General features: G+C 54.7%; 1 protein-coding gene across 1 annotated transcript; it reads left to right on the top strand.

Annotated features, from left to right (window-relative positions):
* Positions 1-1,430: 1,430 nt before the first annotated feature.
* On the top strand, positions 1,431-12,816 carry RASAL3 (RAS protein activator like 3; the record flags this gene model as incomplete). Its single annotated transcript, XM_081230696.1, has 17 exons — positions 1,431-1,821; positions 4,248-4,378; positions 4,543-4,621; positions 4,725-4,786; positions 5,150-5,220; positions 5,770-5,896; positions 5,982-6,080; positions 6,535-7,077; positions 7,412-7,556; positions 7,810-7,954; positions 8,850-9,086; positions 9,174-9,375; positions 9,483-9,601; positions 10,521-10,911; positions 11,196-11,353; positions 11,880-11,943; positions 12,049-12,816. 17 exons carry the CDS (start codon positions 1,431-1,433, stop codon positions 12,190-12,192), a joined length of 3,108 nt encoding a protein of 1,035 aa, XP_081086822.1. The 3' UTR covers positions 12,193-12,816.
* Between the last annotated feature and the right edge of the window lie 868 nt (positions 12,817-13,684).

The following is a 13,684-nucleotide window of genomic DNA, read 5'->3' as shown; positions in this document are numbered from 1 at the left end:
TCCTTCTCATGCTCAGCCCTCCTGGATTTTTCCAGCTCAAAGTGCATCACTTCTGCTCAGCCTCTACTCCAGTCTGTCTATTTTCTTCCAAGTCCTCACCAGCTAGAAATGTCCTGCATTCATGTTCAAGATTTGTCTCTCTTGCTGTACTGTGAGCTCCAGGAAGGCAGGGACCAAGTTTATTTTGTTCCTGTAGCTTTTCCAGTACCCAGCACATAGTAGGCATTCAGGAAACTTTTGCTGAATAAACAAAGTGTCCCATTATACACCTTCTGAAACTGATATTATCATCTTGTACAAATCAGGAAACCAAGGCTCTGAGAGAGGAAATGACTTGCCTGAGGTCACACAGTGAGAGGAGGACCAGCTGGCACTCAAACCCACTCTGGGGCCAGTGGGCCAGGATTCTACTACTCTCAAGTTATCTCACTTATTTCTCAGAACAGCATTTGGCCACCTCTTTTTTCAAGTAAATACTTATTGTGGCATAATAGAGATATAAGAAAGGGCACCAAAATGTGTGGTTAATGAATTTTCACAACAGAACATACCCATGTAATCAACACCCAGCTCAAGAAATAGAACAGGTTAAATTTATATTATGCGAATTTCATCTCAATTAAAAAACAAAAACAAAAAACACCATGATCAGCTACCAGAAGCCTCCGTTGTGCTTCCCTACCTCCCCAGTCTCTAGCCCTTCCAAAGGAAACCAGTATCCTGAATTGTTAAACATAGTTTTGCCTGCTTTGGAACCTCATATAAATGGAACCACACAGTGTTTACTCCTCATTGTTTGGGGTTTTTTGCTCAACATTGTTTGTGATTCATCTGAGTTCAATCCTTCTTATTGATACATAATATCCCACTATGTAAAGAGACCACAATTTATTCATTCTACAGTAGATGCACACTTGGGTTGTTTTCCCTTTGGGGCTATTATGAATAGCGCTGGTGGGCATGTCTATTGGGTGTATACCTAGCAGTGGAACTGCTGGATCAGAGGAGAGGGGTGTGGTCAATGTTCATAGATCACAACAGTTTTCCAACTTGGATGAATCAGTCTACACTCTGACCAGCAGTGGATGAAAGTTCCAGCATTTAATCAGCATGTGCCCGTTTTGCAGAGAAGGCCACTGAGGCTCAGAGAGGGGCATGTGCTGCCTCCTGGTCAGTGAGAGATTCTGGGTCCTGCTCTGTCACCTCCTCTTCTCTAGCATCCTGCCCCCACTGTGCCCTCCCAGCTTGGCTGTGGGGTGGGGTGGGACAGACAGGGTCACGTGGAGTTGCGTTCAGCGGGAGGAAGCCAGGCAGGGTGCAGACGGCTGCTGATTCTGGGGCTGGTCAGGAAATCAAGGTAAGAGAGGGAGTGCATATGGCCCCCAAGGGGGTTCCCTGGGAGCGGAGCTGAGAGTAGGGAGGGGGCCAAAATGAAGACAACATGTGGGCAGACACCGGGCAGAATTGTCACCCTATCATCCCCCAGGAGAATCTCTGCCATGGACCCACCTTCGCGGAGCCTGGCCTCCCAAACCCAGCCAGCAGCCCCATCTCCGCTAACCTCCTACCACTGGCACTCAGGAGGTTGTGGGGAGAAGGGGGCTGGAGGGTTCCGCTGGGGCCGCCTTGCAGGATGGGGGAGGGCGCTGAGCTACCAGGAGCCCACAGTCAGCAGCCAGCCGGCCCCTCGCTCGCTGTTTCGTCGTGTCCTCTCTGCGGCCCCCAAGGAGTCGCGCTCGAGCCGCCTCCGAATATCCAAGACCCTCTGGGGAAGGCATAAGAGCCCACCGCTGGAGTCAGAACCAGAGCCAGAGACCTCAGGTACATAGCTCCCCCACCCAGGCTGGGAGGCCCGGATGCTTGGGTTTTGTCTGCCTCCGGAGCATCAGCCTTACAGACACAGGAAGTTGTGGGGAGTGCAAAAGCCCGACAGGAAGTGGCTGGGGCCCGGCTGGCTGCCCTCTTCCCTCTTTCCCCCTTACCCAAGGCCTGGGCATGGTGGGAGTGGCTAGGGACCTGTGAGCTGGGGGTCCAGCCCTGGGAAGGGACAGGGACTAGACTGATGGTAGCCCTGTCCAGATGCCAAATGGCTCTTGGCCCCAGTAGGTCTCTCCTCATATTCAATGGCCCAGGCTTATTCTCTCCTGCCTGGATACCCATCTCTGCTGCCTCCTGCTCTCCTGCCCTCCAGCCTCCATGTCTTAGTTTCTTCATTTCCTTGAGCCTCAGCTTCCCCATAAGTTAAATGGGAATCATGATTCCTACCTTGAAGGATATATTATTTCATTCGTTCACTCATTCATTCAAACAGAGGTCTGTGAGCATTTACTATGGTCTAGGCCCGCCCTGATTTAGACACTGAGGACACAGCAGTGAACAAAACAGATGAAACTGCCTGCACTGTGGAGCTCATAGTGTAGTGGGTGTGACAGACAGTAAACAAGTAAACAAGAAAATGACAGATGGGGCTAAGTGTCACACAGAGGGATCTAGAAGAGTAAAGGATATCCTGAGGATTGGAGCTCATGAATGTATCGCTGGTCTAGGACTCAGCACATTTTATGTGATCCGTTAACAAGTGGGAGTCATCATTTATTCCCCTGGTGGTAAAACAACAGGACAGATAGGTAATCTGGGCGGGTTGATCCAGCCCTCCTATTCCCGGAAACTCATTTGATTCTCATCATTCATATTCCCATTTTGCAGAGGCATCCCTTCAGCCCCCTCCATGGTATCAGCTTTTGCCCACGCCATAGGATCCAGTCAGAGCTCTCTAACAAGCAGACCTGCTCCTCCCCTACTCAGACACCTCCCATGGCTCCTTATACCTCCAGGATAAAACCCCAGCTCTTCTAACTGACACCCAAAGCCCTGCACTAATCTCTTCCTGAACCTTCCCCTCCAGCCTCCAAGCCCTCCAAGCCCTTCTCACCCCTCCCTTTATTTCCCTGGGCCACACCATGTGCCACCTCCCAGGCTTTGCTCAAGCCATTCATGCCACGATCTCCTCCATCTTTGTCAAAACCCAATCTGCTATTCAAGACCCATTGCAGGGGACTTCCCTGGTGGTCCAGTGGTTAAGACTCCGTGCTTCCACTGCAGGGGGCTCAGGTTCTATCCCTAGTTGGGGAACTAAGATCCCACATGCCACGCAGCATGGCCAAAAAATTAGAGAAAAAAAAAAAAGACCCATTGTAAACTTACTCCCTCTGGGATGCCTTCCTACTGCACCTCTCCCAACCCTGCCCTTCTTCTGTTCCTTTCTCAAACTTTGAACACTTTTCCCTTTAGACTTGTTATTTATGTAAGGAACCAAGGCTGCTGTCCCATTTTTAACCTCTTGGACCTGCCCACTGTCCTGGTTAAGAGAAGAATGCTTGTATGCACACGACCCTTGAGTGTGGGCTCTGTTAGTGCCAGCCAGGACCTGGAACAAAGGCTTAGTTTCCTTGAAGGAAACTATGGAAAGGAAAGAAGGAAAATTAGCAAGTAACGTTATTTCCATTTTCAGTGCATTTCTCGCAGTGAGATCAGACCACCACAAGCTGAACCCTCTTGGAAGATCTGTTGCGACCATTATCTTTGTTCTTTATTTATCATGCATTTAAAATGAGATGCAGAAGCATTTAACATACTATATAAATATGGACCTCTTAAAATTAAAATGTCATTGGAAATGCTTTTAATTCAGCAACATCTTAGCTATTTGTTAGTTCTTTTGTGTTGTCTTATCAAAGTTTAATGGATACAGTTCCATAGTTGTTGATGTGTTTGTGTGTATGTTCTATTTGTGTAAAGATGGTACTAAGTCAATTAAAAAAGAGAGAGAGAAGAATGCTTGTATCCGAAGCCCAGCTCAGTGACTCACAAGCTGTGTGACCCTGGGCAAGTCACTCAATTTCTATGTGTTTTCAGTTTCCTCCTTGGTAAAATGGGTGCTATAATAGTCCATCGAATGGCTTTTGGAGGATTAAATGAGAGGTGTGTGAAGCAGTAAACACAATACGTGGGGCACATAGTCGGTGGGGCTGTGTCCACCACCCATCACCACCCATCACCACCCATGGCTAGTGGGGACAGGGCCTGGAGAGGGGTGGAGGCTTGTCCAACATCTGACATGGCTGCTGGGTGGGTTGGGAAGAGGGGGCACTTAGGAGGGAACCCTTGATGAGCCTTAGTGAGTGGAGAGGTTGTTCTGAGGGAGAAGAAAGGACTCCCATGTCCCCAGCACCTCCTCCTCTACCCAGAGCCTGAGCCGGAGCTGGAGCCCCCTGCCCCACAGATCCCAGAGGCCCCCCCACCCGACGTGCCCGTCTGGAACATCGGGGCCTTCACCCTATTTGATGGGAGGCTGGTGCTGCTTGAGGGTGAGGAGGAGGTAAGAGGGGGCACCTGGGCAAGGGGAGGGAAGGAGAGGAAGGAAGAGAGACAGAACAGTGGTAAGGGCGGGGGATGAGGGGGCATAACAGAAAGGCATCTGCCTCTCCCTCTGTCTGTCTGCCTGGCTCTCCTTTCTGACCACCCACTCTTGTTGGGGGACAGCGTCCTCGCCGGCCCCGGGTGGGGAGCGCTAGTTCCGAGGGCGGCATCCAGGTGGCCTTGGGGAACCTCAGGGATCCAGGTAAGCTTGAGAGATGGGGGCTGGGGCATTTGGGAGCCTCTCAAGGTGGGGCAGAATCCAAGATGATCCCACCCCCCAACCTTCCACCCCTGACCACCCACAGATCGGATCTCTGGAAAGACTGAGCCAGAGGCTGCTGGCCCCAACGAGGTCCACAACATTCGGGTAAGTGGGGGGTGGAGGGGAGAGCAAAGACTTTCCGACCTTCAGAGGTGAAAGGGAGACTCTTCCTGGGTGATCTTAGGCAGGTCACTGACCCTTTCAGGATCATAGTGTCCATATCTGTCAAATGGAGCCAGAAAGAGAAGCTCCTTCTTGGGGCTGTTTATGAAAAGTCCATAGAGAATGTAGGAGAGCATACGATTGGTGCTTTAGAAATGGGAGCTGTTGATTGCCTTTAATATTCCTGCTAATATAGCCTGAAGTTGTGATCCCTCAAGACCAACAGATCTTCCAGGACACCCTGGGGGGAAGGGAGCTGAGGAGGGAACACAGGGTTCTGCCCAGCTGACATCCCCCTCCCCACAGGGGCTGCTCAAGCGGCTGAAAGAGAAGAAAAAGGCCAAATCGGAGCTAGGAGCCAATGCTTCCCAGGATGGGTAAGGGTCTCTGAGAAGCTGGAGGGGCTGGGATTCAACATTGCCCCTCCCTCTCCTCCTGCCTATAATTCTGACTTTCACCAAATATCCCCTGTGGCCCTCTGTGTCCTGCCCCATGTTGGGCAATCCTGGGGCCACTGAAAGACCCTTAGCATTGATCCAGCCCTCTGTTGAATGGTGGGGGCAGAGTCTGACACAATAACTCTAAAACTGCAGCTGAGTCAACACCTTGGTCTGGGAGTGTCAGGGAAGGAACGCTTGAGCTGAGATCTGAAGGACAGATGGAAGTTAACCAGGCCGAAAGGGTCAGGAAAAGCATTCCAGGCAGAGGGAACAGCAAGTGCAAACGTCAAGAGGACGGATGAAGTGACAAAAACAAGGCCAGTGTGACTGGAGTTCAGACAGTGAATTAAGTGTCAAAAGGAGGATTCAAGTCCAATTTAGGTTCAAGTCCCTCCAGGCTTCCACCCTTCAGGCTGTAAGGCGTAGTTGTCGTGGGGGAGGGGTCGTGGGTAGGAATGACAGCTTGTTCATGTGCGCCTTCACCAGACCCCCCAGTGCTCTGGGCTCTCGGGAATCGCTGGCCAAGCTTTCGGAACTGGACCTGGGCGCCGAGCGGGACGTGCGGGCCTGGCCACTGCACCCCAGCCTCCTGGAGGAGCCCCACTGCTTCCAGGTAAGTGCAGGCAACTCTCCACCTCGCCTGACCCTTTGGCTCCACCCTTGGTCTCAACCGCACCCTGGATGCCCCTCCTCAACAGGTAACGTGGGCGGGCGGGAGCCGCTGCTTCTCCTGTCGCTCGGCTGCTGAGAGAGACCGCTGGATAGAAGACATTCGTCGCCACTTCCAGCCTAGTCAGGTCGGTAGTGCGCAAGGTCGGACCTGGAGACCCCTCCCACAGCCCGGGCCACGCCCCTTCCACCCACCCCAAATCCCACTCGCCCCAAAACCTTGCCCCTTGGACACACCTGCCCTCCTACACTTTTGCAGCAACTCCAAGATCCTCCCCCGCTTGCATCTATTACCAGCCCCTTGCACAGCTCGGATTGTATTCGATCCGAGCCCTATTTGCACCCCAGGCAGTCTCCAAGTCCCCACCCCGCGGCTACTCCTCCATGCCCTGGAGCCCTGATCTCTCCGGGAGAGCCCAGAAAAACTAGAGGGTTTCCGCATAGCCATCTTGGACACCCCCGTGGCCTCACTGTCTTCCCCCAGGGGCCCAGCGACCCCCTGGGGGCACGGGCCCCGTGCTTCACCTCTGGTGCCCAGTGTGGAGCACAGACGCCAAGCTCCGCCCCTACTCCGGTCCGCAGGACAACACTGAGCGCGAAGAGACGTGGCTGAGCGTGTGGGTGCACGAAGTGAAGGGGCTGCCCCGGGCGGCGGCGGGGGCGCCGGGAGTGCGCGCGGAGCTGTGGCTGGACGGCGCACTGCTGGCTCGCACAACTCCGAGGGCCGGCCCGGGCCAGCTCTTCTGGGCCGAACGCTTCCACTTTGAGGCGCTGCCGCCCGCGCGTCGCCTGTCGTTGCGGCTACGCGGAGCGGGCCCGGGGGAGGCGGTGCTGGGCCGTGTGGCCTTGGAGTTGGAAGAGATAGGCGTCCCCCGCGCGCCCGCCGCGGGCCTGGAGCGCTGGTTCCCGCTTCTCGGGGCGCCAGCGGGCGCGGCGCTGCGGGCACGAATCCGGGCGCGGCGCCTGCGCGTGCTGCCCTCTGAACGCTACAAGGAGCTGGCTGAGTTCCTCACTTTCCACTACGCGCGCCTCTGCGGGGCGCTCGAGGTCGCGCTGTCCGCTCAGGCCAAGGAAGAGCTGGCGGCTGCCATGGTGCGCGTGCTGCGGGCCACCGGCCGGGCTCAGGTGCGGCGCTGCAACGGGACGAACCCGGGTGACCAGGGGCTGACCGATCGCGCGCTCCAAGGGGGAGTTGGTGGGGACAGTACCAGAGTGGCACTTTCGAGGGGCTGGGCAGCTTGAGGGGCGGGGTCTGAGCTGAGCCTCTGCACTGCGAGGCCCAAGTTTGCACTTTGAGGGGTGGAGGTTCCGGCCTGTTAAGAGCCCCAGCAGCGAGGGCTGGGCCTAGGCAGCAGCTATGAGGAGTGAGACTGTGCCCCAGGGGTGAGGGACCCGCCAAGGGCAGGGATTCCCCCTGACTCAATCTGCGCCCAGCGCATTGTAACCCCACTATGCCCAGGCACTGGTGACAGACCTGGGCACCGCGGAGCTGGCACGCAGTGGAGGCCGTGAGGCTCTTCTGTTCCGGGAAAACACATTGGCCACCAAGGCCATCGATGAGTACATGAAGCTGGTAGCACAGGATTACCTCCAACAGACTCTGGGTAAGCAGAGTGGGGCAGGGGTCGGAGGCCTAGCTGAGCTGGCTAGGGCACCCCAGGGGAGATCTGAGAATCCTTGAGTAACTTGGATTCTGGTAGTGGGTGGTGCCCTGGGGATGCTCAGATCCTAGAAGGAATCAGGGGTTCCCCAAGATTTTAGGTGCCTCCAGAGTAATTTGGAGATAGAATTGGAGGCTGGGTGCTGTGGGTTGTGGTGGTCATGGGCTGGCCCCTCTCTGGCTGTGCTGGACTGCAGGACAGGTCGTGCGGCGTCTCTGTGACTCCACTGAGGACTGTGAGGTGAACCCCAGCAAGTGCCCGGCCTCAGAGCTGCCCCAGCACCAGATCAGACTGCGAAACAGCTGCAAGGAGGTCTTTGAGAACATCATCCACTCTTATGAGTGAGAATCAGGGCCCCAGAACCCGAGCCTAACCCTGCCTCTTAGCCACTGTGCTAACCCTGACTCCCAATTAGGGTTTCCAGATAAAATACAGGATGCCCAGTTAAATGTGATACCATATTTGGGACATGCTTACACTAAAAAAAAAGTGTTCATTTTTTAAATCTGAAATTCAAGTTTAACTGTTTATCCTCAAGTTTTATTTGCTAAATTTGGCAGGCCATTCCCAATTTCATGCTACCTAACCCCAAGTAACCTGGGACCAAGTTCTTTGTCTTCTAAACTACAGGTGACCCCATACCCTAATTCCATGCCACCTGACCCTAATTCCATGCCACCTGACCCCAATTAACACAGGATCTCACTCCTATGACCTCTGACTCCAGTAATGGCATACCCCCAATTCCATGATCCCTGACCTTAAGTAACACTGTGTCCCAAATCCCATGTAACTGGGATTCCTAGGATTCTAATTCCTTGACCTCTGGCCCTAGGTTAACCTGTATGCCTAATTCCATGCCATCTAGGATATCAATTTCATGATTTCTGAACCTAGGTGACCCTGTAACCCCAATGCCATCCTACTTCATATCATGTCTGGCACCCCAATTTCATGTCCAGTCATAGCTACATCCCAAGCTCATGGCCTCCATCCTCATGTGAACCTGTACCCCCAAATCTAAGATTACTGACTCCAGAAGTCACCACGATAACTACACCACAAACAAACCCTGATCCTAAGTGGACCTATAACCCCAAGCACCATTATCCCCAATGTCTTCAATCCTGGAACCCAGAATGCAGGTGTCTCCTGACACCTAACCTTAGCACTTTGATCATCCATGAACTTTATGCCCGTATCCTCCCACTCTGACCATTGTCTTTTCTGCCCCAGCTGGTTCCCTGCAGAGCTGGGCACTGTGTTCTCAGGCTGGCGAGAAGCATGCAAGGCACGTGGCTCTGAGGCACTGGGGCCCCGACTAGTGTGTGCCTCTCTCTTCCTGCGGCTCCTGTGTCCTGCCATTCTTTCACCCAGCCTCTTTGGCCTAGCGCCAGAGCACCCGGCACCTGGCCCAGCCCGCACCCTCACGCTGATCGCCAAGGTCATCCAGAACCTCGCCAACCATGCTCCGTAAGTCCTGGGAGGCTGGGAGGCCATGCTGGGGCCGTGGGGGTAGCAGATGCCTGACCTGACCCACCCAGTTGGGCCTTGACCTAGGTTTGGTGAGAAGGAGGCCTACATGAGCTTCATGAATAGCTTCCTGGAGGATCATGGACCTGCCATGCAACGCTTCCTGGACCAAGTGGCCATGGTGGATGGGAACACAGCACCCAGTGGTTACCAGGGCAGCAGTGACCTGGCCCTCCAGCTGGCAGTCCTGCATGCCCAGCTCTGTACCATCTTTGCTGAACTTGACCAGGTGTGGCCTGAGCCCAAAGCCCAGAATATGAGGTAGGGAGGCAAGAGAGTAGGGAGCCTCCAGTCCTGGAGAGCTTGCTCAGCATCCTCCCTGCATTGCTTTACCAGGCAACCCGTGACAGCCTGGAACCACTGCCCACCATCCTGAGTGCCATCGAGGAGGGCCGACCTGTACCTGTGTCTGTGCCAATGCGTCTTCCACCACCCCCGGCCCAGGTCCATTCCAGGTAACCTACCTGCCTCAAGTCTGATCCAGTTCTGATGGGTAGGAGCAGGGGAAGGGCCAAAGGCATCACAGGGTCAAACTGTGGTCAGAGGTGAAGACAGGATCATGTCAGGGGTCAGACAGGGTCATGTTGGGGTCAGTGTCAGAAACAGTGTAGGATGGAGGGCAGAGGCTGGAGACAGGTTCATCTCAGGGGTCAGGGAGAGGCTCACAGTGCAATCAGAGGGCGGGCACAGGGTCAGAATGGAATCTGAGGTGGGGATTAAAGCATTGCAGAGATCAGGGAGAGGTACATCTGGGGTCAGAGAGAAAGTGACATTGTGGTCAGCAGTGAGAGGCAGGTTTCAGTGAGAGGTTGTGGATAGGGTCAAATCAGGAGTCAGAGTGGGTCAGATGGATGTTAAGACACATCATCAAGGGTCAGGGACAGGTTCATCTTGCAAACAGGTCGGGCCCAGGGTCAGATGGGGTCAAGGGTTATGGGCAGAGTCATTTTGGAGGTCAGAAGTCAGGGACTATGTTCTTTCAGGAGGCTGAGACAGGGTGAGTTTAAGGTCAGAGGTTGGGGACAAGAGGGAGTCAGATTGGGAAGGAAGAGGGTACAGTTGTGAGCAGAGGTCAAGCTCAGGCAAACTGGAAGCAGAGGTTACAGGAGGCTCAAGTCAAGGGTAACACTGTGTCAGAGTTCAGGGACAAGGCTAGAAAGAAATCAGAGGTTAGATTGAGGTTGTGTCAAAGGTCATAGAAGGGACAGTATTGTCAGAAGTCCAGGACAGGACCAGAAATCAAAATGTGATCCCTTCAGCAATAGGGTCACATAGAAGTAAAAGATCAGGGGTGGGGTTATTTCTGGTCGGAGGTAGAGATGCGGTCCGCTCAGGAACCGGTGGAGCGTCTGAGCTCCCCCATCCCACCCCCAGCATCTCTGCAGGAGAGAAGCCTGGCTTTCTGGCCCCCCGAGACCTCCCCAAGCATACCCCTCTCATCTCCAAGAGCCAGTCCCTGCGCAGCGTTCACGGCGCAGGTAGTTGGGCCCGGCCACGGCCGGACGAGGAGCAGCCCCCGCGGCTGCCTCGGCCGGTGCAGCGCACGCAGAGCGTCCCGGCTGGCCGCCCCGCTCGCCACCGCCCGTCTGCAGGGCCGCGGCCGCGACCCAAAGGCTCCCTACGCACGGGACCCGTGCCCCGCGGCCGGCCCTGGACCGGAACCTCAGCATCGCTGCCTCGGAAGCCGTCGGTTCCCTGGCAGCGCCAGATGGACCAGCCACGGGACAGAGACCAAACGCTGGGCACCCACCGACCCATGGGCAAGGTGAAGTACAGCCCAGGTCCGCCCGCACACAGAGTGGGGAGACAGGATTGGAAAAAGACTGAAAGATGGTCAGGTCTCGGTTCAAATACCGAGCTTGCTGTGCTGTGTGACCCAGACATAACCCAACCCTCTCTGAGCCTCAGCTTCCTCTTCTGTACAATTAGGGCATCGTTCCCCAATAGGCAGGGCGGTGAGGAGGCAGAGCACAGGGTACAAGGAGGTCAGGGTCCTTGGGGAGAAGGGGCGGGACGATGGCTCAGGTCACAGCTGCTCCCTCCCCACAGATGACGGAGCTGCAGTGCGAGGTGGCCGCCCTGCGCCAGGATCAGAAGGCGCTGTCCGGCCTCGTGGAGTCACTCGGCACCCACATCCGGGCCTTGAGCGAGCAGCAGGAGCAGCTTCGGAGCCAGCTTCAGAACCTGACTACCAGGCTCCAAGAAGGGTAAGCCCCGCCCTCCCCATTAGCTCCGCCCCCAGGTGGGCTTTCTATTAGAGATCGGCTCAGGCCCCGCCTCCCAGTCAGTCCCACCCAAATCATGCCTGTCACGGCCACGCCCCCTCTGCAAGACCCGCCCCAACACACCTAAGACCCGCCTCTTGGTCACCTCCACCCGCCCCAAGTCCCTGGGAGGGCCTCTCGTCCAGTCCCTCAATCAGCTTCTGCCACACAGATTGGGACAGACCCACCACTATCTCTTAGTCTGGGCATTCCCCCATCCCGCTCATGACCCAGCTCAGGACTAGCCAAGACCCGCCTCCAACGGTTGGTTGGTTTGTCCTTTCATCCCAGACGGTCCAGGCTCTAATTCAGCATCCCCTTCTTCAGACTGATCTAGGCCCCACCCCGCAGCCTGGACAAACCCCGCCTCCATTCCAAGCTTCGCCCCCGAGTCCCTGACTCTCAAACCAAGAGCTGGAGAGATGTTCCTCAGCCTCTGACTCTTTCCCTTTGCCCCTGATCCCCACAGGACCGCGAAGTTGGATCCAGAGCGCGATCTTCCAACCAATGAGGGCCACAGGCTGAAAAGTCTGGTGAGACCCCTGCCCGAGCCCCGGGGCATATCTGGGCTGGGTGAGGGAACAAGAGTTGGGTGCAACCCTCCCCTGGCTCTGAGTCCACTGCCGCTGCCTCCCCAGGAGTGCCGCCTGGCCGAGATAGAGAGTACTCAGGCCCAGCTGAGGGAGACCGTTCAGAGCCTGCAGCTTCTTCCCAGGACATCGGGGTCCCAGAGCCAGCCCCTGCCCCTTAAAGCACCCTGCATCAACGGAGACACCACTTGAGCTGCCCACTCGGCCCTACGTGTTCTGGGAGCAGAGAGAAAGCGGTCTTAGGGGCCTTTCCAACCCCTGCCTCAAACCCACGTGCCCTGCAGTAGGGAGTGGAGCTGTAGGTGCCAACCAGTCTGACACTATCAGGTTGCCCAGTAAAATCTTGATTTCAGTAAAAAAAATTGATGTTTTCTTTGCCCCTAAGTGTTACCAATCAGAAAGCAACCACCCCCCCATTCAGCTCTCCCAAACTCTCCCCTAATTAGAGGTGTCAGGGGAGGGGGGTGATATAAGGAGAGTCTCACCAGCTGTGTGACCTTAGGCCCTCACTCTCTCAGAGCCTTGATTTCCTCATTTGTAAAATGGATCTAAAGTCCCTTACACAGTAGAAGACCCATAGTTTAAAGTGTTCAGTAAAAGGTATTTGTCATTGTTAGGGGCAACACTTGCTTCTCAGTGAAGCCCAGATCCCACCTCTACTAATTCCCAGATCCCAGATGAGAGCATCTTCCTAGGACCCCAAATCCCACATCAGCTCCCTCATGCAGTGAGAGCGTGGGTCTGGGAGGCAAATGAAGGAAGGGGTGGGTAGGTGTGGAGATGGTTAAGCTCTGCGAGTGGTCACTGGGAAAATGAGTGGGCATTTGAATAATGGGTGGGTGGATGGGTGAGGGATAGGGTGGGTGGGACAATAGGCAGATGAATAGGTTAGCACTTGCTGGATGTTTGCCCTGGTAGGTGATTAGTTGAGTAGGTGGTTAGCTGGGATGGGTATGTCTGCCTAGAGAAGGTCCGGATGGTAATAGGAAATAAACATTTGAATTAATTAAGTGGTTATATGTATTGCATGTACACTTGTTGAGGTCTCCTGAGACTCTTGAGCTGGGCAGTGGGGAAACAATAATATACTAGACAGACAGACTCCTGTTCTCATGGAACTTACACTCTACTGGAGAAGACAAACAAACAAACATGCAATTGATGGTTGGGTGTTTGGGTGACTGGGTGAAAGGATTATGTGTAGCGATGGGTGGATGCTTGCTTGGTTGTTTGGATAAGTAGGTATTTACTTGGGTAGTGGATGGATGAGTATGTAGATGGGAGGTTAATGGTTCATTTGAGTGGGTATTTGGATGGAGGGATGGATGGATTGACAGGTGGTTGGAGGAGTGGATGGATAGGTGGTTGGTTAGTTGACTGGATGGGTAGATGAGTGGTTGATCCACTGAACGTGTGGATGAATGGGTGGGGAGATGGATGGGTGGTTGGACATGTGGATGGGTGGTGGGTGGGCGAAGCAGCAGTCCTATTATGTGCGCATTATGGGGTAGTCCTAGTGACTGTGAACCTGGGGGTTGGGTGGAGAAGGGGGTCTTACACTGGGGACCTAGGGCAGCTCTAGGGGCATGGAGGTACTGAAGTTCAGTGTGCATAATGAGGAAGAAGGGAATGAGCTTGTGTTTGAAACGTAGCTGATTGGGAGCAGGGCACTGAAGGCTAAGGA

This window comes from Mesoplodon bidens (genome assembly GCF_964165515.1).
Source record: "Mesoplodon bidens genome assembly, chromosome: 4".
In the NCBI taxonomy this organism is placed as follows: Eukaryota; Metazoa; Chordata; class Mammalia; order Artiodactyla; family Ziphiidae; genus Mesoplodon; species Mesoplodon bidens.
The sequence above is the reverse complement of the archived record's forward strand: the minus strand, read 5'-3'. Positions and strand labels throughout refer to the sequence as shown.